The following is a 26,541-nucleotide window of genomic DNA, read 5'->3' as shown; positions in this document are numbered from 1 at the left end:
GCAATGTTTCATCACGCATGGGAAGTTCTCTTAAAATAACTTTGAGCAATTAATACAATCACATCCTGGAAAGATTAATTTAGCTACTTTCTGAAAATAAATTTAGTAGCACTGGTAAAGTTAGAAATCAACATGAACTGATGTGTGTTTTTGCGTAACTGGTGTTCCTTTCTTCCCAACAATGACACCGAGGACCAGAAAACAAGCCACAAAATGATGGTTTCTCGAACGTGTAAACCCGCTGCTTCTTGCTTGGCTGACAACTGTTCACTCCCACATAGGAACGTTAAGATTCCGAGATACTTTAGACCGAAGTAACTTGCCAGCAAGGTTTGAAATTTAAAGAACCAAGGGGAAAAATCATGTATGTTGACCCTGCCTGACCTCATAAACGTCCTCCGCGATAGCGTGCACTTGTAATGGATTATGGACAGTGCTTGAAATGGAAACATAGAAGTGCAGGTACTTGTTTCTGTGAAGTGCCGGTACTCTCCAATTAAAAGTATTGCATTTCTTTTGAGTAGAGCCGGGACACTCCCTCTCAAAATAAAAAAAGTGCTGGTACTCCGTACCGGACAGTACCAGCCCATTTAAAGCACTGATTATGACCATTAATAACAAGAAGCTGAGGAGAAATGGACTTGTTTTATTGATTTTTATCCGCAACGCGCGGCCAGGCTCTGAATAATTGCCAGAATCAGTTACTGTTAGCTGTAGTTCATGCATTACGGCAGCAGGTGTCACTGCACTCATATCGTAGTGGGTAAACCGTGCATTGTTCAACTGAAAGGCAGTCATACTAAGGCACTTGTGATTGTGCCTTCATCCTTCAGTAAACATGCTATTAAGACACGCAATTTGTAAGGCTATGAAATGGCAGATTAGAAGTGCAAGCTCTAAAATGTCATGGATTACTAGAAAAGGCGGAAGTACTAATAAAGCCAAGAAATACAGCAGGAAGTTGTTAAGGATTACTGGATGGAACGCACCTACAATGGGTGTGTTGAATTCATGCATGTAGTGCACTAACATTCTAAAACCAACTAGTGTTCAACAGGGACAAGTGGATAGTGACCGTGCGTCCCCCTGGATTAGGTGTGAAAAGTGAGGGAGGTGCCAACAACATTAGTGACCACACATGGTTGCGTGTTAACAGCTTTTCCTGATCACCCAGATGAACCAGGACTATACGATACCAGAACCGTTGCTGCTTCCAACAGTGCGTCTTCATAAAGTACCTTCTATTCTAACTTGTGTCTCACGGAGGTGAAGGCCATTTTCACCATGTACATCCGCTCCGATGGTCTTGATTAATGAGGGCAGGGCCGGCTTTAAAGCTCGTGGCGCCCGGTGCGACAATCATTTTTGGCGCCCCCGCTCCCCATGACTGCCTCCTCGGATTTACTCAAACCACCAGGCAAAAGTGCCCCTCATCTCTCCAATGATAAGTTATTACTCAAAACAGCGCTCCATTGAGGTCAGCGCCCCCCTCCACAGGTCGGCGCCCAGTGCGGCGGTACCATTCGCACTGCCCTAAAGCCGGCCCTGAGAGGGTGTGCTGATCGGAGACCCAGAAGTGTCGCAAGGAGAGTCACAGTGCAAGACGACGGTCATTGTGAGATCGAGTGAAACCCCCACTGCGTCGTCTGGTTACTGCATCTACACTTGTATGAGGCGAGAATACGTAATCCCGTCACCACATCCAGGGATTTTCAGGATGCAGTTACAAATAGTCGAACTCCTCTACAAAGCGAGATTCGCCTCAACCTTAAAGCCTGCTGGCTGGTCACACTAATGCAGACCTATAACCAACCCTGTAGCTTCTCTCATGCTGTTTCAGCATGAGAGAAGCATCAGGATTGGATGAAGCAGGCTAACCCAGCACTCCTTTTGCGACTGCATGAGAGAAGCATCATGATTGGATGAAGCAGGCTAACCCAGCACTCCTTTTGCGACTGAGTGCCTGTGACTCCAATCCCATGGCTGTTACGCAACTGCTGGATTGGTGAGTCAGAAGTGTCCATGTCAGGCTGGCTTTAGCAAGCCAGCCGGCTAATCCGACATGCGCACTCTGCACTTATTTTGTCATCCCTGCTGCTGTCAATGAGCAGCAATCGCCTCCGCCCTCATACTCGCCGGCAAGCACATGGTAGAAATGATTGGCACTATTTTAATGATGTATTCATTGTGGTTTACTGCTGCACTCGCAGCAGGTGGGGCGGCGCTCCTCCGCCCTAAGGGAGGAACTGCCACTGGAAGGTACAACTGATATATGGGTCTTCTACCCAACGTAAGTATAGTTAAAACTATGTAAATTTCAGAATAAATAAATAGTGACTTTTAAACTGGTTGTAAACAAATAATTATGTATCCAATGTATGGAGTATTCAAACCCATAGAATTGCAAACTATTAAAACTATTAACATTTAATTAGTTCAATCCTAATTCACCAATTGACAAATTATATAGATTCAAATTTATAGATAATTGATTACTGAATAGCTTTGGCACACTTAAAGTTGGAATAGCAAAATGGACAATGCCTAGTTAACTTTCCTGAAATAGCAGCAGTTCAGTGTGTGTTTATCCTGACTGCATGAGGTCCTCATTACTGAAGCAGTTAACTAGATATGTCAGGTTGCAGGTGATTCCACCTGTGACTACCATTAACTTAGCTACTAACTCATAAAACACATTTTATCGGGCTCCATTCAAAACCATTAAGGAAAAAGAGGATATTTTCTCTGCACTAGTTCCTAAATTATCTGTGATAATCATCAATCCCAGATCTGGGCTATTCATTATTAGATTAACGGGCGAGAGCCTAAACCATGACAAAAATTTAACAGATAATTGCACTACATCCTGCTGGCCTAAAGGCAAAACAACTAAGGGGCATATTCTCAAGGACCTAACGCCGAGTTATCCGCACTTTAGCGCAGCCAAAGTCGCGATACATCTATCGCCCCATTCACAAGCTGGTGCAAACATACTATATCACCAGTTTACCTGTGATAGCATCCTCAAAAAACATCGCCACAGATGACCCCGGCAACTATCACTAATGAGATGCAGAGGAGGCGTTCCCAAGGAAAAAGCTGCGACAACAGCACACCTCAGCATTCTCAACGACCAGCCTGATCAGCGAATAGATCACAAAACAGGTGATAATGCGCGTTAGCAGCAGGAAATTAACACCTGTTCTGACCTGGTGCAAAGTCTGTCCCGCACTGACCGCTGCCTCGGGCCTACACTGCGGTTGAGTAGGTCACACATTTCGAACTCAGTCTTGATTTATTTATGGCTGACTTGATGTCATTGTACAGGCCCCATCGTAGACTGCATCCCCTTTCAGCTCTGGTGCCACTAAGTCTGTTCCCCGAGGCCCATGGACACTTTCTTGTTGAACCTTGGTGGCGGCTGAGTCCATGGACTGGGGGTTGTCGTCTTCCACTCCTCGATTTGCTGCTTCTGGACGGCTTTCACCCTCTGCATCATGCCCTGGCGGACACCTTCCACTGTCCCCCGCAACCCCCCACCACGTTCACCTCCGACATCGATGAGGACCCGCTCAGCTCGCGTGGCCCATCTCACTGCACCACAAGTCACCATCCTGTGGCGGTGTGCCTGTGCCGGCCACAGTGCATCCGGGGCCACTAACTCTGTGCAGCTCAAGTCAGAGACCCTGGCTCCTGAGGTATTGGATGGCCTCTGAGACGATAGCCTTGGTATCATCGACGCCATGTGTATGTGGCCCTGCGCTGTCCACTGTCTCTGGACTCAACTGCATTACACCAGGGCTCACACATCAAATCGAGTCCTGGCCAGCCCGGCCCGGACGACGTATCACCGCAGGAGGCACATGCCACCACCGCCAGGTCCACCTCCAAACTACCAACTGCAAGAGTCGAAACAGTCATACAGGCAGACTAACGGAGTTGCTCACACCTGTGATTGATGCCATCATCTGCTTGATACCCTGCTTGGCACTCCAGGGGCCCCAACCCCAGTGCACTGCAACTCACGGACACTTCTGTTTGCATATTGGGTGACCTCTGTACTAGCTCCGGCTACCTCCATGATGCTCCGCAGTTGTCTCTGTTATGCTGGTGTTATCTGTTTCCATTTTACTGCTGTTCACTGTTCAAGTTTTTCCCAGCAACAACCACTCCTTGCGGGCTGGCTTACACTCACCCCACACACATTCAGCACAGGCGTCACTGTACATGTGGCCCTGCCAATAAAGGGGCCGGGCGCACGTGCCTGTGGACAGTTCCACAAACTATCGGTGTGAGTCCTTGTGGTCATTATTTATGCATGAGGGCCCCGGGCCCAACACCATTACAGTGTGTTGGGTACAGCAGACGCCAACATGTCACCGCAGGCAGCGTGTTAGACCTTGGACATGTAGCTTTATCATCACCCACTCAATATGTAAGAGGAGTGTACTGGGCCATCGTACCCAGGTCCAGCGTGGGTGTGTGTATGATAATTGCGTGCCTCTAGGTGTGGTTCAGTACTGGAAATGTGCAAATGCATTTGTCTCTGTCACAGTGTGGGTCTCCTTTGTGTGGTGTACGTGGTCCCTGAGGGGAATTAGACACCCACGTATGTGATCTAGTTCGTATTCCATGGGTTTGGACCCCACCCGCACCTGTTTGGCGACCTCCGTTTGGCATCCTGACACCTGGCATTGGAATGCCATGTGTAGCTCGGTGAGGTATTGGAAGCCAGACGTGCTGGCGGGTGCTTCCTGCTGTGTGGTCTGTGCAGGGGCTGGGTTCTCCTCTATTTAGCTGGGCTGCCCTGGTCCTGGTGGTGAGTTGCCTGGGATGTCCATCAGCTGTTGTGGGGTGGCGGTGTCGAAGGTGTGGTGGTCCTCTCCAGCATCACTGGTGAGTTGTCTGTCTGGAGGTGTTGTTGGTCCCTCTGCAATTTGAAGGGGAGATACATATTGACATTGTGTTGACATGTATGTTGGCGCATTGTACTTGTTTACAGGCAGACTGTATGATTATGTACATTGTGACTGTTTGGGAGGTGCTGAATTTTGATGCGGAACAGTGGACATTTGGGCTACATGATGGATGTGAGGTTGTAAGCGTACATTTCCTTATCCCAGTTTCCTGCTCTGTTAGATGTGGTTGGCCTATTTCAGCGCATGAGCGCAGCCAGTTGTGTCCTCTGTTCTACTGTGTGGGTGTTGCACTTTCTGCCACATTGTTGTCAATGTGGATGTGCTGTTATTGCTATGTGTGTGTGCTGCAGTGTGCCACGGGATGAGGGACATGATCAGGGTCATTGTGGGTGTGCAGTGTGTGTGCCATTGTGCCCATCTCCCCCCGTCCGCCCAGTTCCTGGTCGTTAATCACCCTGTTGATGCTGTGTCAGGTCCTCTCGAGCTGTGTCCTGACTCCCACCTCCTTGCAGTGTCTCCACACTTATGACTGTGGCCCCCATTTCCTCCTGCTCCTCCTGTGGCACAGGACTTCCACCTCCTGTCAACGTTGCTGCCTTCCTGTTGGTAGCGGGTTTGTGCTTGGTTTGGCTTTCCACATCATGCCAGCGCCTCGTGGCCTCCTCCATTGCCCTCCTCGATCATTCCAACTGCATTCATGTTGGTCTAATTGTGTGTCAGTTGATGGTAGTGTTCTGTCACCTCCGTGACGCTGATCTGCTTTTCCTGCGGACCGCACCCCGTCTTCCTCTCACTCTTCTCCTTGGCCTTCCCCGACCCCCGTTGTTCCTTGCTGGTGGTCTGTGGGGCTTGTGGGGTTCGCGTTGGCCTGTCTACTGGGTCTGGGTGCATCCATGGTGCTCCGCAAGTTGCTTTTTTTCTCCCTTTTTCTTCCGTTGCTTTTATAGTGCATTTTCCCACATGACAGGTGGGATTTGCAGGCCTGTGGCTGGTTTTCGCTGGTTTTTGTATCGCGATTGGCCTCATCGCAACTTTTTTTGCATTTGTGTTTCGCATTTTTGCGGTGTCGCGTTGATTGTATCGCGGACATTTGACGCATTATCCTGGGCGTATCGCATGGTACAGCCGGCTTGGGTATACCATGTTACCACGGTGTTATTTTCCCGTGATAGACTGCGATGTGAAGAGTTGCGTTAAGCTACTTTTGAGGTAGTTTTCACACGTTCTTGAGAATATCCCCCTAACGGTTTCATTATGAGTTACCCTGGTAACCCCTATGTGCCCGATAGCCCATAGGGATTCCAAGATGTAGTGTTTCACCTGGAGACTTCGGCTGCTGAAAGCAGCTAAAATGTTGGGTAAAACACACGGAGACACTTGTTGAACTTGTTGTGAAAACAACGATTCCTGAATGTCATTCCACAAAATCTCATATTAGACTTTATTTCTGCCTTTTGGAGTTACAAATGCATACACTATTTATTGGTAGCTGTGGGGTGAGTGGGGGAATAATGAACCGAACTCTGCCTAACTCCAGAACCCATTATAAGCAATTGGTTTTCAAAGATTTTCCTAGAAATAGATCAGGCTGAATCATAAATATTCAGGAATAAGTTGCATCTACGCCAACTCTATGCATTATACACTAGAAGGAACATCAGTATCAAGTAAAACTTTGCTAAGTCACCGCTTCTTGGGAAAATAAATTTCTATATATCACAGGAATATACTCCTAATTATTGCCTGCATGAATACAGACCCATATAAAATATCCACTTGTAGAAATGTTGAGCTGTTCTCAAACCCGCTTTCAACTTATAGTAGGGCTAGCCTAAATGGCATTAAAGAAAATCTATTTTAAGATTGCCAGCATTACACACATTTATTAGGCAGAGGTAAAATCATTGAAAGAGAACAAGGAAACACATGCACTCCCAGCGAGTGCTCAAAACAATGTAAAATGAGTCCCTCAAGAATTCAGTCTAAGGGTACAACTCTTCCAATACGAACACTGGGAGTCTGAAGTTCCGATGCCAGGACAAATAGAAGAATTGGGAGGAAAGCCTTAAAATCAAAAGCATATACCGGAGACACTAACAGAGTCATCCACTCATGCAGAGCAGGGTTTGACCAAAAGTCTACTCTAAAGGTATATGTTATGTTTTGGACACAATAGGACTGCCAACAGACATTTAAAGCTGAGAACTAAAAAGGGAGGTGGCCAATTAAAAATAAAATGTTTTGTGTGGTATCCTACTTTTCTTGCCATGTGTTTCTTCCTTTGTATTCTTTGTCCTGCTGCTCAGCCAGAGTGTGTGTGATGTCATAGGATGTTTGTGTGCCTGGTGGAGTGAATGTCAGTTGGTGTGTGTGGGCTGAGCAGCTGGGATGCTGCTCCCGGTGGGGCTGCTACCTTACAACTTACAATACTTGTAACTCATGATTCCTACTTGAAGCTGAAGAATAAACTTTTATCTTGTTTCATCATCTAGGCTGGCTATCTTCATTTTTACAATTCCACATTTTGTTTTTTAAAAGTATATTTTGTCATTTGCATGCATCATATTACAACATGAATATCAATATTTTTCATCAACAATTTGTATTGATTGGGCATTGCATAGTAACATACTGAGTTTGTTACACAATAAACGAGGTAATGCATATTTCATAAGATTGTTGACTGTGTGAATGCTAGAGTGTGATCGCCAACCATCGATCACACATCTGCCATCCTTTAGCTGTTCTGGCCTACCTGATAAGTGACTAGTTCAAGGGTGCTCTTGTCTTGATTTGTTTTAGCATCACTTTGTATCTTGTAGATTCAACAATGTATGCATCATGGTCTATAGGCACAAAATAGTCTCTCAAAGGTTGCCATGTATCCTAGGGTCGGGTTCATCGAAGTGACTGTGTAGAGAATGTATTTGTGGCATCACTGCAATAAGAATGTCTCTTATGGGGTATAACAGTTTACAAGCATATCTTCCCAAAGGGATAGGATAGAAATTGGAGTCTGGTATCCCTGAACTCAGAATTGAATAACACATCTTTTAGTAAGGATGGTTTTTGAGTTCTGTGTTTGAAAATAGCACTTTTAGAAAGTGGCTATTTTCTTGTTCTACCTTTCTGTGTGCCTCTGCCTGGTTGTGGATTGACTGTCTGGTTTCAGGGTGGCAGAGACAGTGGATGTGCATTCCCTGTAGACAGCCTCTGGGGGGGGGTGAGGTGTGCCTGGCCCTTCCTGGATGACCCAGCCCTGAGCTGAATAGACCCTGGCTGCATATAGAGTGGTGGGACGAGATTTACCCTGCACCTGAATAGGCCCTGTCTCCCTTGCACAACGCTGTCTCCACCTCCTGGAGTCATGTTGCACCAGTGAAGGCAGAACTGGTTTGGACTGGGCTCAGAGCCCCTTGTGCATAGGGATCAAAGACATTTTGTGGTATAAGTATTAGACCTAAAACTAAGTGTGGGCGCTAAATTCCGTTCCGCGAGCGGAATTTGTGAAATTTCGGCAATTCCGCGTTCCGCAGGGAGGCGGAATTGCCGAAAATTCCACGATCAGTGGTGTAGCGGAATTAGTGAGCATTGGTGAGTAGAGGTATTGCACAAAACAGTAGCATCTTCTTGGATAAACATGCTGGGCAGGATTCATTCTGGCACGATGCTCCTGTCACAAAAATTAAACCTCAACAGGAAGCACTTACAGATATGAAGCAGGTGCCCGAGTTAAAGCTCAAATTCGGTAACGCATTAATCAGCCCCAAAAAATCGTGAGCTCCGTCGAGGCTGCGCAAAAATTAGCCGTGATGCTTGTTGGAGGTCTTTGCATCCTTGACTTTCTCGAGCGCAATCCCCTGTGTAGTTCCTGTGACCAGGAGGTTCTCTCTCCTCACCTGCTGCTCTGATCAATCTCCAACCTTTTTTAAACAAGAGGCATGTGAACTCGCATAGAAGCCCCGCCTCACACACACTAGCAGTATGCAACGTCTTCCCACCCTTTACCCTCTATGGTGGACAGCTCACTCAAGGGACCCCGGCACCTTTCGGCGCGGTGGCAAAGTTACAGAAACACATGGTCACTGGAGACAACTCTTCTGGCCCGCAGCTGTAGTGTAGGAAAGGCACTATACATTTATCCAACAAGGTAGCACTGCCACTTACTGATTAGCCAGTAGTACTCCAGTTGGGTAGAGGTATTGCACCAAACTGTTGCATCTTCTTGGATATATATATGCTGGGCAGGATTCATTCTGGCATGATGCTCCTGTCACAAAAATGAATTCCGCAAGCTCGCGGAATTCCACGTGGTCGCGGAGATTTTTTGCCGTTTCGCGTAACTTTGCGTAACACGACTACGCAAATTCCGCCCACCCCTACCTAAAACCCCTGAACTTTAGACTATTGCTGGAATCAAGAATAGCCTTTGCTGAGGAGAAGAGCTGAAGTAACTGAGAAGAAGTACTGCTCTTGCTGTGTGTCTGGGGTTCACCTGCAGTTGCTGTTTCTGCCAAAGAAAGGAGAAGGACTTTGCTGTGTGCTGTGTCCTCCTGCTTGAAAAAAGTCTCCACGTCTCCAAGGGCTTGAAGAAGAGCTTTCCACCTGTTTTGAAGTCCCAGGAACAAAAGGACTTCACCCCCTGCTCCCCTGAACTTCCGTGCTGGGAGTTCTGTCCTGCCAGGAGGTGCCTGTAACTGTGTTGGGCCCCTGGAGTTTGTTTCTGCTGTTGGGAGCTGGAAGAAACTTAAAAGAAGTAAGAAACCCTGTTTCCGATGCCCGTCGATGCCGCCACTGTGACCCTGTGACCAGCACCGAGGCCCAGGGAGCCGCTCGTGAAGAGAACTACGCAGCGCCCGGCCTGCTCTGCTGCCAGGACGCCTGCCGACACTGGCAGTAATCGGCCGTGCCCGACGCCATCGCTTTCATCGACTCTGTCCTCGCCAGCACCTGCATCTTGTTATCGCGGCGCTGATTACCGCCGAGGGTGACTCGAGAAACTTGCCGACGTCGCATCGCCACCAGAGCCGATGTCGGCCATCTGCGACGCCATGCATTGCCACCGATATCGTTTTCAAGGTACTGTTTGTTTGAGGGTCTGTGTGACTCCGTGCCCGATGCCGCGATCCTCGCGGGCGGAGCCGTACTTTGGATTTCGTGCTGTCCTGTCATCGTGATAGCCCCAGTTGGTGCTATTTGAGTTCTACAAGCTTATTTTTACAATATCCATTTTAAAAACATTTTCTTGAATATCTGTATGTTGGATTTTTGTCATTTTGGTCTTGTTTAGTCTAGGTAAAGATACTTTATTTTTCTAAACTGGTGTGTCCATTTGTGGTGTTTTCACTGTATTACTGTGAGTGTTGGTATAAATACATTACACATTGCCTTTGGGATAAGCCTGTCTGCTCGTGACAAGCTACCAAGGGGGTGAGCAGGGGTTATCTAGAGTGTGTTTCCCCCTTATCCTGACTAGAAGCAAGGGTCCCTATTTGGATAAAGGCACCTGCCTCTGCCAACTAGAGACCCCCATTTCTAACATTGGTGGTCAGCGGTGGGGATTTGAACCTGTATTTGTACTTGACTCACAGTGATTGGTGTACATCACTAGTTTAGTGCAGACTACTACACAACCACATAGTGTATTTTGTTTTTGGTTCTGTTTTTGAGTGACCCTTAAAAGTATCCATGCATCATGTCTCAGAAGAGTAAACCAGCATGTGAGGCTGCAGAATTGGAGTTTGAGATTGAAATGTTGCATTCCTACCAAGTAGATCAGCTCAAGCAATTTTGCAAAGATCTTGGATGTTCCATGAAGAGCAGCTCCAAGAAGGAGGAGGATCTACAGAAGGCCTTAAGGGCCTGGTGGGAGGCCAAAGAGGCTGGGGAGCCAGGTGATGCTTAGGTGCATAAGGATGCACCCCTGGATGGTTTTATGTCACAGGATCTGCCTATGTCAAGATCAGCCTCCAGGGCTGGCAGCGTCCATTCCACTGGTAGTCTTTCCCCAGAGAAGCGGGAAGAGAACCAAAGGGTCGGAGAGCATGAGCTGGTGGTCACGAGGCTCCAGGCCAAGGCGCAGGAGAGCAAGAATGCTCGTACCTTGGAAGAAAAGAAATTGCTTTTGGAGAGTGAAAAGAGGGCAGAGGAGAGCAATAACACTCTTGCTTTGGAAGAAAAGAAATTACTTTTGGCTCATGAGTTGAGCATGAGAGAACTGGACATTAAGGCCAAGCAAGCTGAGTCCAGTTCAAATGGTGGCAGCGCAGAGCCAGTGGAAGGAGGTAAGGTGTACATACCCAAGGACTTATTGCAGAATTACCATAAGGGTGATGATATTTATGCATGGTTTACAGCATATGAGATAGCCTTGAGAATGAGTGAGGTTCTTGAGAAGCATTGGGGGGCGGGCCTATGGAAACACTTTGAGGCCACTGGGAGGGACACCCTTCCACCTTTAGAGCAGGTGGGTACCCTGACCTACCCAAACATGAAGGAGGCTTTATGCCTCAGGTAGGGGGTGAATACAGAGCAGTACAGAGAGAAGTTTAGGAACTTCAAAAAGCTTGATTCAAGTAATTGGGTTGAATGTGTGAACATGTATACACGTGCACTGGAAGGTTGGATAAAGGGCAGCAAGGTAACTGATTACCAGGAGTTCTGTAACTTAATCAGTTAGAGGCACTTGAGTAGTCTGTTTGTTCCAGAGCTGGGCAGCATCTATTGGATAGTAAGCTAACTGATCCCAGAGAGCTTGCTAAGGAGGCGGACCGCTGGACTAGCACCAGCGTCCACAAGGATATTTTGGGTAACCCAGCCAAGGGTGGGCAGGGTCCTCAGCAGAAGAGTTGGGGGACAAGGGTAACCAAAATGAGTTCTCTAAAGGGCCCCAAAACAGTTCCCAGGGTAAGGAGTCCGAGCCCCCAAGCCTGAAACGTCCTGACCACCTAAGGGCAGGTACGACAACCGAGGACCCCAACGGTGTTATTCCTGTAATCAGATGGGTCACATTGCGAGGGATACAGCACCCACTGGTGCTCAGTCACCTGTATTAGTGAATGTAGGCCTGGGATAGGAATTGGTTCTTAGTGAAGGGGAGTAGTAAGCAGTTATGACCCTTGTCTCTTTAGGAGACAGAGAGATGGTCCAGGGATCCTACCTGCCTGAGAACAATAAGAAATACAGGCAGTGGGTAACCATCAATGGGAGGAGGGTGGAGGCTCTGAGACACAGGAGCCAATGTGACATCTGTAGGGTGTCAATGGGTGTCTGAAGAGCACGTTATTCCCGATGTACTTCACCCTGAAGTTGCAGCAGACAACTCTGAGCATGTATGTAAGGTAGCGCTAGTTCCCTTTGAGTGGGGGGGTGTCAGGTTACTTGAAGGTTGTCGTTAGTCCATCCATGCCTGTGGACTGTCTGCTTGGAAATGACCTGGAGAGTTCCCCATGGAAGGAGGTGGAACGCCAGGCTCATTTGGAGATGTTGGGTCTGCCTGAGTGGGTCTGTGTGACCACTCGGTCAATGGCAGCCAGTAGGGGTACTCCAGAGGACCTGGAGCCTGAAACAGTGGCCCCGGTGCCTGCTTGAAAGAGGAGGGGCAGGGGCGTAGGAAACCAGCCCCCTAAGTTCCCATGGTCCGGGAGGAGACAGAACCTGAGGGGGATGCCCTGGAACCTACAGGGGAACAAGGAGCCGAACTGGGGGACCTGCCTGAGCTGACCCATTGGCAGCAGGAAAGTGGGGTCCCTTCAGGGAGGAGTTCTGCAAAGAGCAGATGGAGTGCCCAACTCTTGTTGGTATGCGGCAACAGGCTGCAGACCAGGCAGCAGGTGATCAGTCCGGATCACATCTGATTTACTGGGAAGATAGATTTCTATATAGTGAGCCTAAGGTCACTGAGCCCGGTGCAGCCCATGTGCTGGTGGTACCCGAACGCTTCAGGATCTTCCTACAGGGTCTGGCTCATGACGTGCCTCTAGCAGGACATTTGGGGTGCGACAAGACCTATCAGAGACTTATCACTCACTTCTGCTAACCCCAAATGAGAAGGAATGTTGGTACCCATTGCAGATCTTGTCCAACTTGCCAGGCAAGTGGCAAGAGTGGAGTGAAGTGTAAGGCTCCCCTCCAACCCTTTCTTGTGGTGAGAACCCCTTTCGAGCGGGTGGGCATTGATATTGTGGGGCCACTGGAATCCAAGACAGCCTTAGGCAACAAGTTTATCTTGGTCTTGGTGGACATTGCCACACGGTACCCGGAAGCTGTCCCTCTCCAGACAATCATAGCACCTGTGGTGGGCCGTGTATTGATGGGGATCTTTTTCCGTGTGGGGTTCCCCAGAGAGGTGGTCTCTGACCGAGTTACAAACTTAATTTCAAAGTACATGACATCTTTGTGTAAGGAGTGCAGTGTAGCTTACAAGTTCACCACTCCTTACCATCCTCAAGGGAATGGGTTGGTTGAGAGATTTAACCAAACCGTGAAGAGCATAATCAAGGGTGTTGCAGAACCAATGAGAGGGAAGTGGGACGTCTTTTTTTACATACCTGCTGTTTTTCTACAGGGAGGTACCCCAGAAGTCCTTAGGGTTCAGTCCCTTTGAACTACTGTACGATCACCCCGTGAGAGGACCTCTGAGTCTGGTGAAGGAGGGTTGGGAGAGAACTCCTGGTAAGACCCCACAAGATGTTTTCAGGTATGTGCTGGCCTTCAGCAACCAGACTCAACGCTTCAGGAAAGTCGCTCAGGCGAACCTAGAAGCTAGCCAGGAAGAAATGAAAAGATGGTAGGACCAGAATGCCACTCTGGTAGAATTTCAACCTGGCCCGAAAGTGTGGGTGATGGCAGCAGTGGAGCCTTGTGAGCTCCAAGACAAGTGGACTGGTCCATGTGAGGTGGTGGAGCGCAAGAGTGAGGTGACCTATTTGGTTGACTTGTAGTGTCCTAGGAACCCTTTTGAGGGTCCTGTACGTGAACTGCCTCAAACCACACTTTGAGAGGTATGAAGTAACTATGCTCCTTGCAACAGATGATGGAATGGAGGAGGAGAGTGAGCCTCTTCCTGACCTCCTGTCGGCCAAGGAACATGATGGGTCAGTGGACGGGATAAACCTCTCTCCTACCCTGACCCCAGAACAGCAGAGGGACTGTTGCCAGGTACTGGGATAGTTCGCCTCCCTGTTTTCCCTGATACCAGGAGTCACCAATTGGTGCGTTCATGATGTGGATACTGGGGACAGTCTACCTGTCAAGCAGACATTTTACAGGTTATCTGACAAGGTCAGGGCCAGCATCAAGGAAGACGTTTCCAAGATGTTGGTGTTAGGGGTGATAGAGCCCTCCAGCAGCCCCTGGGCTAGCCCAGTGGTCTTTGTGTCAAAAACTGCTGCACCCGGTGCCACTCCAGAACTTTGGTTTTGTGTGGACTACTGTGGGCTCAATGCGGTCACCAAGACTGGCGCACACCCTATCCCCAGAGCTGATGAGCTTGTGGTTCGGTTAGGAGCTGCCCGGTACCTCATTACATTTGATTTAACATCTGGGTACTGTCAGATTGCCTTAACTGAGGGGGTCAAAGAGAGGTCAGCATTTTAACACCAGAGGGGAACTACCAGTTCCGGGTTATGCCCTTTGGGTTGAAAAACACCCCCGCCACCTTCCAGAGACTGGTCAACCAGGTACTGTCCACGCTGGAGGAATTCAGCGCCGTCTATCTGGATGACAGTGCTATATTCAGCCCCAGTTGGGAGTAACATTTGCAACACCTCTGTGAAGAATTGAAGGCTCTGCACAGGGCAGGCCTCACTAACAAGGGCAGAGATCTGTGGACTACCTGGAACACCAGGTAGGGAGTGGCCAGGTGGCGCCCCTCCAAGGAAAGATTGGCACCATTGTGGCTTGGGAGCTTCCCAAGTCCCAGACAGAGGTGAGAGCCTTCTTAGGTCTCACCGGGTACTACAGACGGCTTGTCAAGGGGTATGGCACCATTGTTTCCCCCTTGGCGGAGCTAACTTCAAGGAAGCAGCCCAAGAAGGTGATCTGGACTGGCCCCTGCCAGGCCGCTTTTGAAGCCCTGAATTCTGCTATGTGTACAGCACCCGTGCTTAAGGCAACGGATTTCTCCGAAGAGTATGTTGTGCAGACAGATGCTTCAGAGCATGGTGTGGGAGCAGTACTCTCACAATTGAACAACGAGGGCTTGGACCAACCTGTAGCTTTCATCAGTAGGAGGCTACTTCTCAGGGAACAGAGGTGGAGTGCAATTGAAAGGGAAGTTCGCCCCACTTTTCAGCTGTAGGGGACACGTGTTAGACCTGCATCCTTGGCATGATTTTCCCTGACTTTTTGCCTCTACCTCCTATATTTTTGATGCTGTGCTGGATTTCATTTTTGCTGGTTTAGATGCTTTGGGCACGTTGCCACCGCGGATCAGTGTCAGAGTGCAAGTGGTCGCTGTGTAGATTGATCTCCCTGATTGACATATTTGTTTTACCAGTTGGTCCCTAGTAAAGTGCACTGAGTGTGCCAGGGCTGGTAAATCAAAATAGTTCTCAGGCCTGCCACCGCAGTGCCTGTGCGCAATTTGTTAACTGCCATGTCAACCTGGCAAGTGCACCCACTTGCCAGGCCCTACCCTTCCCTTTCCTTGTACATAGGATATCCCTATAGTAGGCCCAAGGTACCCCCCTGGGCAGGGTGAAGTGTATGTGAAAGGTACGACATGTACTGGTGTGTGTAACATGTCCTGATAGTGAAATACTGCCAATTTCGTTTTTCACTATTGAAAGGCTATCTTTCCCATAGGACAGAATGGGGAATGCTTTGTAACAGGTTACAAGCATATCTTCCCATATGAATAAGATGGAAAATTGGAGTCTGGTATCCCTGAACTCAGAATTTAATAACACATCTTTTAGTAAGAATGGTTTTTGAATTCTGTGTTTGAAAAAAGCACTTTTGGAAAGTGGATATTTTCTTGTTCAACCTTTCTGTGTGCCTCTGCCTGTTTGTGGATTGCCTGTCTGGTTTCAGTGAGCAGAGACTGTGGATGTGCATTCCCTGTAGACAGCCTCTGGGGGGGGGGGGTGAGGTATGCCTGGCCCTTCCTGGATGACCCAGCCCTGAGCTGAATAGACCCTGGCTGCATATAGAGCGGTGGGAGGATATTTACCCTGCACCTGAATAGGCCCTGTCTCCCTTGTACAATGCTATCTCCACCTCCTGTGTTCATGTTGCACCAGTGAAGGCAGAACTGGTGTGGACTGGGCTCAGAGCCCCTTGCACAAACGGATCAAAGACATTTTGGGGTATAAGTATTATACCTAGATCCCTGAACTTTAGACTATTGCTGGAATCAAGAGGAACCTTTGCTGAGGAGAAGAGCTGAAGTAACTGAGAAGAAGTACTGCCCTTGCTGTGTGTCTGAAGTTGGCCTGCAGTTGCTGTTTCTGCCAAAGAAAGGAGAAGGACTTTGCTGTGTGCTGTGTCTCCCTGCTTGAAGAAAGTTTCCAAGGGCTTCCTTGCTTGGAATTATGACTTGCCAGGAAGTGTCTGTAACTGTGTTGGGCCCCTGGAGGTTGATTCTGCTATTGGGAGCTGGAAGAAACTCAAGAGAAGTCAGAAACCCTGTTTCTGACGCCCGTCGCCGCTGCCGCTGTGATGCAGCGACCTGCATCGAGGCCCGGGGAGCCGCTCGTGAAGTGAACGACGCAGCGCCCGGCTTGCTCCACAGCCCCGACGCCCTATGATGCCCGCCGATGCCAACAGTGATCGGCTGTGCCCGACACCAGCGCTCGCATCAACCCCGTCATCGCCAGCGCCTGCATCTTGTCATGGTGCCGATAACCGCCGAGGGTGACTAGAGAAACTTCCTGACGTCGAATCACCACCGGAGCTGACATTGGCCATCTTCGACACCGTGCATCGTCACCAACATCATTTTCAAGGTACTGTTTGTTTGGGGGTTTGTGTGAATCCGCGCCCAACGCCCCGATCTTTGCTGGCTGCGCCGTACTTTGGATTTCCTGCTGTCCTGACGTCGTGATAGCTCCAGTTGGTGCTATTTGAATTCTACAAGTTTATTTTTGCCACATCCGTTTTAAAGACATTTTCTTGAATATCTGTATAATTGGATTTTTGTTGTTTTGGTCTTGTTTAGTCTAGATAAAGATACTTTATTTTTCTAAACTGGTGTGGTGTCCATTTGTGTTGTTCTCACTGTATTACTGTGAGTGTTGGTACAAATACTTTACACATTGCCTTTGGGATAAGCTTGTCTGCTCGTGCCAAGCTACCAAGGGGGTGAGCAGGGGTTATCTAGAGTGTTTTTCACCTTTACCCTGACTAGAAGTAAGGGTCCCTACCTCTACCCACTAGAGACCCCTATTTCTAACACTCAGCACTAATTTTCAGAGTATAGATGATAAAAACAAGCTGTTTGTGGAAATCTTTTCCAAAATAGGATGATACACTAGCTACTGTTTTGACCCTCTCACTATAAATTAAATATGATTATAAATGTGTCTATGAGTGTGCAAAATCGGATAGATTCATCAATCTTGGATGTGGTCAGACTATGTTAAAAAGGAAGATATATAGTGGGTAAGTACAACTGTGGTTGTCTTTTAATCAGTGCTTAATTTTTTGAAGACTAAGTACTGGTGCAAAATGCTTTGCTTAGAAGCGTGCAGCTGCACTGGTGTGCCAAATACCAAGGCTTCATAGATTGGAATCCACCTCATGCCTCTTTAATCATCGACTTCCAGACACTCCCTGCCCACTATCTCACTCTTGCAGGCTCCTGCTTTCTCTGCTTTATAACTTTTGTTCCCATCTTTCTCCATTGTGTGCTTAACATTATTTACTATTGGGATATGTTCAATGAGAAAAAATAATTGACGGTCCACAAAAATGAGTGCGGGTGGCCCCCACCATCAACCACCGGCTCAAATTAAGCACTGTTTTTAATTGTTTCTGTTTTTACCCCTAGTATCAATATACTCAGAAACATATTTATGAGATTCTGATGCATTGCTGTGCAGCAAGTCACCATGCTGCGCCACACTGCACCAGAGGGAAAGGGTAGGAATGCACCATATTATCCTAAATTTCGTATTGCTATCCTTTTCCTCTTGTGCCGCTCCCGTTTTGGCAGCCTAGCACCACTGCAGGCACCCTTGCACCATGATTGTGTACAAGGGTGCCTCCATTGCATGCAAGAATGTTTTTTGGGGCAGGAAGGGGAATCTTCTTGCACGAAAACAATCAATTCTGAGAGGTATTTTCCTCTTTCTATGTGTGCTGCAGAATGCAGCACACATAGTAATAGGATTTAAAAAGGATAAATAAAGACATTTCTCCTTGTCACACCGCACCTGGGGAGGCGTACGATTTTGGCGCATTCCCAGGTTTACAAGTCCTTGTAAATTTGGGAATGCGTCAAAAACCATGAGAGTTGCGAGGGAACACCCATATGTTGTGCATAGTAGATAACGCAGCAATTTGCGCTGTGTTTCCATGCACAAGATTTATAATGGCATTCAAAGCCAAGCAATGTGGCTTTGTGTAGCTTCGTAAATCTGACTTAGAAGCTTGTGCCACTTTGAGTGGTGCAAACATGAAGCAAGCCTCTCTTAAATATGCCCTCAGATTTTTTTCTCTGTTACGTTTTGTTCTATTTATTTAGTGCCCTGAAAATAGCACTAATTAAAAATGTGTTAACTAAAAGTGTGTCCATGGAGTAGATTTCAGCACAGCTTTAAGAAAAACTAGAGAACACTTTTCAAAATAGGATGTAAGACGGGCCACTGAAGAATTCATTTTCACCCTTCTACTATGGATAACATGAGGTTTTATATTTTTGAAGAGCTAACATAATTGTAATGGATACTGTAGGTGTGTAGTTAACGCTGTTAATGAGCATATAAAGGCAGGTAGATTCATGAATTGCCATTGAAGCAGCATCACCTGTGAGTTTTTTAGAACAGTTCACAATGAGCATTCCATTGTTGATCTGTTCACACTGCCTCAGTTGGACGACTGCTCTAATCCATTACTGTCTATTTGTTGAAGGACCGGACGCGAGCGGCGTTGTTGGACAATCTCCATGATGACCTGCACGCGCACACGCAGGCCATGCTGGGTCTGGGACCTGAGGAGGACAAGCTGGAGAATGGCGGCCATGGTGGATTTCTGGAATCTTTTAAGGTAAGGAGAAGTTGTGATGGAACTACTTGAGGCTATCAAATGTCTCTGCATGGCTGCAGTTGGGGCAGGAAGATTAAAGAGGCTTCATACCCCTCTTTCCCACAAATGCAATGCCTAAACATTCCTACCTGTTATATAATATAAAGTTAAAATCCAGAATGAGCCATGCACATTTTTAAGACTGAATAGAAATATGTGAGGAGCAACAACTATGGCTAGAACAGACTGGATTTGGAAAATGTCTTAGTGATATTCATACCATGCAATTTTATTTGTAAAACTTTGACATTTTAACCACAAATTTCATTGAGGTTATGCTTATCTATGCCAATATGACACTGACACATTTTTTCAAATGACATCAGTGAAGATTTTATTTCTTAGATTTAAGGCTTAGCCAACATTTCGTGCAGGCTGTCTAACCTTTTTCCTTCATTTACATGACCATATTCAGCTGTGACATGATTGAAAGCGGCAGATATTTCTCTGATGTAATGAGGATGCAGCATTCAATATCCAGGTGCATCCATTAAAGATTCTGAACTAGAAGGGCTGGCATTAGCTCAAGTTGAACACTTATAAAACTGAGGTGATGGCCATTGATAGCATAGAGGACCAATAAATGTGGTTACAAATTCTGCATTAAAAGAGGCCCTGACCAGTCTGTGGCTCTCCAAGTGCTTCCTACTGCTCCCTTAGGGCCAGAGTTATAAAACAATTCATGCAATGCATCAAGACACCTTGTTGACACTAGGCAGCAGTTTGTGCTCCAGTGCAGGCAGAGAACAGGAATAGCCATATTATGTTAAATACAGCGCATTCCTGCTTCTTTCACAGTGCAGCACAACAAGGTGGCTTGCTGCATTGCGTTGCATGACATGTTGAGAAATCTGGACCGCAAGTTTCTCTTTGCTATGTACAGAAAGCATTACTTTAATTGTTAAATCAACCAGTGTGATTCCTTTTTCACTGAATATCCATCCTGGGTACAGCAAAAAGTGAGGAACACAGTGTAAAATCCCAAAGTAGCAAGAAAGGAACTCTTACAAATGAAGTTCTTGGAATTCTGACATGGCTATAAAAAGAACCTGGAAGATCTGCTTATCTCCTGGCTGAGGCTTAGTGTTTGTTGGTTCATTAAAATATGGATGCCCTAGTGATGCTGCATCAGTGAACCACCCGAATTCATGTAGGGGACCAGAATGCTGTCTGGTCGATGATAAGAAAGGATGTTTGAGCCAACAAAAGAGAGGGGGACCCTCCACGTCCTTGTCAGGGGCTTCTCAGTCCAGCTGTTGAACATGCTCACCTGTTTATGAATCTCTGCATGAAAGAGAAGGTCAGGGCGTACAAAAACAATGATGGTGCTTGTGGGAAGGGGTATTATTCTTAGGCTGGATCACAACTCTGCTGATGAGCACTTATACCTGTTGGTTCATGATACTATACTGGTTTCTGGTAAGGGGAGGTAAGAGCTTCTAGGCACTCTTTCAGTTTCTCTGGACTCTTTGAGCTGGCTGTTGTCTTACACACAGTAACTTTAGCAGTAGTTTCAATGAAATATTTAACCAACACACAAAAATTACAGTACGTACTTTCGATAAGCACTGTTTGGGTAGCCTATGTCAACATAAAACCCCTTAATGGGTTGGAACATTCATCTGTGCTGCACTATTAGTTTAAACAAAATGGCCCGCCCAGTGGAACATTTCTGGCTCCAGTTTGTCAGCCAGCACCATCTTTCAAAAAAGCAGCACCATCTGCAAAACCATTATGACTGGCACACTCTCTATCTGTCTGACAAGCTAAGCTCTTCAGCCAGGACACGAACAGACTGGAGTTGAAGAAGGGCAAAAAAGAAAAGAAACTTGCTAAATGTCATCAGAATTTTTGCAGCCAGTTTGCAGGTACAATTTTGCTGTATTCATGAAGGCTGGATACCTCCTTAGCCACAGCCAAGATATGTATATTAAGGAAATGGAGACACTGCGTGTCCTCTTGCTAGAATCCGACCACTATCCATTATACACCAACATTTTTCTGTAATGGTTCAAGACAAGTTGATCCACCCTCTGTCACATGAAACATTCACTTTCGCTACCAACATGGCACTGCTCTCTATTGAGTCTCTAGGTTCACGGTTCACCCACTACCACTGTTCTATCACTCCTGCATGGCTAAAACGCCAATTCAGTAATGGTCAAATAATTGATATAAACTCTTATACACCATTGTTCTCTATTTCTATACAGCTTTTCACCAACCCACCACCCCCACTGACAATGTCCTTTAGCAGGTGCATATGTAGCCCTGTTGCATGTCTGTAATTATAACTGTAAATGAAATAAATAATTTATATTTTTTGTTCTTTTTTTCTTCTATGCTTCATCACAGTCTACTAAGTTGAAGTTAGGTACTTCAAATATCACTGTATTGATATCTTAGGAACATGTTCCAAACTGATCTGTTTAGTTTTGTCTTAATTATTAACCCACAATAAATATTATTAAAAAACAAAAGAATTCCCTAAATCCACTTCAATTTAATAAAGAGCTAATTGCGCAGTTCTTTATGAAATGCTAAAGCTAAGTAATAATTCATCTGCACTCTCACAACCAACCTTCCCCTCCAATCACCTTTTTGCTGTATCCTTGTTTCTAGACCTCTACGGTGCTCCCCTGTCTTATGTCTAGGTTTGTGCTATACACAACTACATACATACCTCTATAGGTATAAATGTAAGGATCCATCCTGATGACATGCATTATTATGTATCAAACATATAGTCAAAGCACAAAAAGGCTGTGTCTTCACAACTTAGCTTCAGTGTGTATTGTATTAGTCACAAAAGAGAGGCCACAACAGAGTTCCCTGACTCCCATATTATGATTATGATTAGGGTTTAGACTCAACTACAGACATTTTAAACAGGAACATGGAAAGAACACCAGAAGAAATCTTAACGTGTTGTATAGTATTTGCAGGTAAATAAGCATAGTATAGTGGTGATGCAACAGTAGAGCAGTGTGTTCAGGTGGAAAATGATTCAATGGAATTAAAAATTGCTCAGTTTTCCCATATCCAGATTTTCCTAGACTGGGACCACCAGGACCGATTTTACCAGCACAGATATTCTGTTTGTTTTAAATATTTGGTCTTCTTATCCATGTGTCTTCCTTCTCTTCTGTGTGTAGTTGATTCTGGGTTTGAATGGACTTTTCTCCTTGTGCTATTAAAACTAGCTATTTAATTCCATGTAAACCATTTATTACATGCTTTGATGATGCATTTGAAATATATAGCATTTTGAACTTGGAGAGTTACTACAACCCCATTTTAGTAGATTGTAGGTGCTGAGATATCACTTCTTCACATTCTGGGAATTTTTGCCATAGCTCCAGGTTTCTTCTCCCTGTACAATGCAGCTGTAAAATAACATGTTTGTGTTCCCCCGTTGTTGGGTATTGAATTGGGTTTTAGCTGATGAATATTGGGTTGTTGTTGGTTAGTGATTTTCTTTACCCTTGAGTTGTAGTGGCTCGGTATTTCCACTGGTGTGTAGCTGTTTTGGGTTCTCGTGGGGCACAGCAGTTAGGTATTGGATTTAATTTCCCCATGGGTTATGGTTGACAGATACTGTATTTTCATTTCCAATGAGGTAGAGCTCTGGCAACTGGATATATTTGATTCTGCTTTCCATGATCGTTAGCTCTTGCAGACAGGATTAATTTCCCCCACTGGAGGGTGGGTATTGGATTCTGTTCCCTCTGTATTGTAACTGTTGGATATTGTATATCCATTCCTCATGAGCTGTAAATTATGGGTACCTGATTTTGATTCCCTTATAGTTGCAGCTCTAGGGTATTGGGTCCATGAGCTATAGCTCTTGAGTATTAGATTATATGCCAACTTCAGATGTAGCTATTGGGTATTTGGTTTTGTTTCCTCATAGGGTATAGCGGTTACATAGTAGATTGTGTATTCCATTGAATTGTAGCTGTTTCTCATGAGATGTAGCTGTTTGGTGTTGGATTCTGTTTCTACCAGGGGTGTTGCTTTGGATTTTGGGTGTTTGCACAAGGTGTTCAGCTTTAGGATATTTTGCTGTGTTTCTGCAAGGGTTAATTGATGTTAGATATTAGCTTGTGTTGTCCAATAATTTGTATCTCTTGAGCATTTATTCTGTTTCCCCATGAGCTTTGCTGCTGGGTATTCGATCCTGGTTCTCCATGAAATGTAGTTCTTGGCCATCAAATTCTGTTCTTCACTGGACTGTAGCTCTTACTGATGCACCAAAAATAACTATAATTAAATCAATAATAGTATATTTCTAATTTTCTCACAAACTTTAATGCAGCTATATGTGACTTGTCTTAGGAGAAAATGCAGTATGGTATCTAATAGATATTCTTGCTTGAAAAAATATGGTCTTGAAGTACCCGTACCAATAGGTTTATGATTTACGAAGCTATTAGTAAGTCTATTTGAAAGCACCTTCTAAAGCACAAATATTAGCTTTGTAGGATTTATTTGCCCCGTTTGGAATTGGACTAAGCTATTTACAACATATAATAATGGCCATTGTTTTGCAAAGGTGACAGACTTCACACTTTCACAATTATGTAAACCTTTTCATTTTTCACACATTCCTCCTGCTGCAATTTATGTCTGCAAAGCCTACATTTGTGGAACATTAAAATGTAATTCTTTTTTTTAAACCTGCTGCAATTTTGTGAAATTTTTAAGGTAATTTATTTGGAAAAATACCTTATCAACTTGATATACAAGGCAACTTTGACAATCCTTTAAAAAAGTTCATGAAGTTGGTAAAAGCCTATTTTACAAATTTTCACGTGCTCCTATTTCTTATGCTTATAACTGCTAACTTACAGATTGTGTACTAGACAGAAAATGTAATATATAATGCTCACATTAAGAGGCTGATTGCGATGTCGTTCAGAAAAGCTCCGGACGGGATTTGGTATTGCAGAATCTGATTTGGAACCCTTCTTTCCGAACGAATCGTACACATTTCCCAACGACCGATTATGATGCCCGGAAACCGTTCGGGCAGTGCGAATCGGTTCCGAAAGGCATTCAGACAGCCAGAGTCTTTCGGAGCCGAATCGTACAGCTCTATGGACTCTGTTTCTGAACGAGTGATTATGAAGACAGACTGTCGGAATGTGTCTATGGTGGCCCGTTGCAGGCCCCCCTTCACCCAGAGGCGTCCGAATAGGGCCCGTGGAGTACCCAAGGGACACCTCTTCCCAACCATGAGCAATGTGGCAGGCACCATGTGGGGTGTGCCACAGGGTGCAAGGCTTTCCCCAACCACCCCTTTTTTTCAGTGGAAGCCTGTGTTCTCGTCCAGAACACAGGCTCCCATTGAAGTCAATGAAAAGTCAGACCGAACGATGTTGAGAAGCATAATCTGTCATTCGGACCCGCAGGACCCTATTCATACGGAAACGATTAGTTCTGAACCGTTTCCGAATTACATTGTAATCGGCCCCTGAGTATAATCCATGATTAACATTTATGAAATAAAAGTTGATTGTGATGTGACTGGCCTAAAAAAGGGCAACATGAAGAGTTAGATAGAGATTAAGTAGTATTTGCTAAGCTAAATATTTACTACCTAAAATTAAGAAATCTCCAGATAGATTGTTGTTTGTGGATATCCTTATTGCTGCAGTGTATTCTGTACACAAAATTGGTATGTGGGAGAAAGTGTCTAAAGAGTAAGTGCTAAATGATTTATGTGAAGAATATGTCAAAAATTGGGACCCCATTCTATGACCGATGTTCTTTTAAGATACATAGACGGTGTTGTAACTAACACAATTATTCACAGAGGCAGGTGCGCGTACTGTAAATGAGGGTCTTCAATGTTGCCTTCAGATATTTCTCAATTGAAAATGAATAGATACGTTGTGGGCTTTAGTTTTAAGCATTATTTTAGTGGCCATTTAAGGTTTGGCGATAAATAGGGCACACAACCTTCACAATGGAATTACAATTTGTGTCGGTTCCCCCTTTGGATATTTTCACCAGAGTTTGATGATAAAATTAATGGATTAACAATGCAAATGATGTTTTAAATTTCTTGTTTGATTCAAGCAGTAATCAGCTCAATTCTTTAGCAACTGATAAAAAAACAGTGCTCAGATTCAAAGCAAGTTATTATTATTTGGGGTACCTTTGTAACAATTGCAGTGATAGAACAACCATTAGCAAAACCAGTGGGTCTGGCCTTGGTTACCACATAAATCTGGCTTCTACTACAATTTTTTTGTTTTGAATAAATGTAACCCTTGTATTTATTTATAATAGAATGTTATGGGTGTTTCCTAACAGGCAGATGAACGTACATGAGCTAATTAAATCCTTTTTTTAAATCCTAATACAGACTACAGGAAAATAATGGTGTACAAACAGATCATAAATAGTGGCTTCAAAAAGCCCAACAAATGTTTGTGACCTGCTTGTTGTTGCGCAATGCAACCTGTGTACTAATAGGCCGCATTGCAATGGTCCCATTAGAAGCGAGTCCCACATTGGCCTGTCTAATGAATATAGATTAGGTAGATCACTACTTGGGGTTCACTGTGACTAACTCTAAACACTGGCATGGTATCCTGCAAGACACAGCAGACCTCCACACACATGTTGCTATTACCAATCAGAGTTATTTTTTTAAAATTACTTCTACTTTGCTTATTAGTTACAAAGTGTGGTTAAACACCATTGATATATGTATTTACAAATAGCATTTTGGAGGAGACACCCTTTCGCACTTCTTCCTAATTGAAATCCGTAATGAGTCTCAAAATCTCTTTTGTGGGTTGGAATTGTTTTTCCAGTTCACAAAAGGAGTTTTGTACATCAAAGTCACAATCATGTTCAAAAAACAATCCAAACACTACAAAGACTTTGTTTCTCAATAAACCACAAGAAATCTTCAACAACACCAGAAAGAGAAAAAACTTTCCTGGGAGCAAGCCTGAACACAGAAAATGCCAAGGCTTATCCCACACAAGCCAGAATACAAGCTATTCATCGAGAAACAGCCCTCTACCAGTCTCTGACAGTGAGGAAGGTAATGAAACTAATGGACATGATGGCATCATGTATCCCACTCATCCCTCACACACGCCTACACATGGTCGATTCGAAGAATGGCTCACCAACAGCTGGTCACAAGCCACAGGAGTAGGGAGGATCTAGTGGTTGTTACACAAAGGGTGCAGGCACATACACAATGGTGGGCATCCAACAACATAGTGTTACAGCAAACAAATGATGGACGGAATGCTGACAATGCAAACATTCTCCCCCAGTCAAAAGATCTGGGTTAAATCCATCGTTCTTTTGCCCACTACGCCACCCCAGTTTCGACCCAGCCATATGC

General features: G+C 45.4%; 1 protein-coding gene across 3 annotated transcripts in view; it reads left to right on the top strand.

Moving 5' to 3' along the window:
* RAP1GAP2 (RAP1 GTPase activating protein 2) overlaps positions 1 to 26,541 on the top strand; it is a 964,048-nt gene that overhangs the window by 827,184 nt on the left and 110,323 nt on the right. For all 3 annotated transcript variants that reach the window (XM_085649926.1, XM_085649925.1, XM_085649924.1), the window contains one exon: positions 18,993 to 19,127. In XM_085649926.1, the coding sequence (XP_085506052.1) occupies positions 18,993 to 19,127 (135 nt within the window). The remainder of the gene's footprint in view (positions 1 to 18,992; positions 19,128 to 26,541) is intronic.

This window comes from Triturus cristatus, chromosome 3_2, assembly GCF_964204655.1.
Source record: "Triturus cristatus chromosome 3_2, aTriCri1.1, whole genome shotgun sequence".
Lineage (NCBI taxonomy): Eukaryota > Metazoa > Chordata > Amphibia > Caudata > Salamandridae > Triturus > Triturus cristatus.
This window is presented reverse-complemented; position numbering and strand designations above follow the sequence as displayed.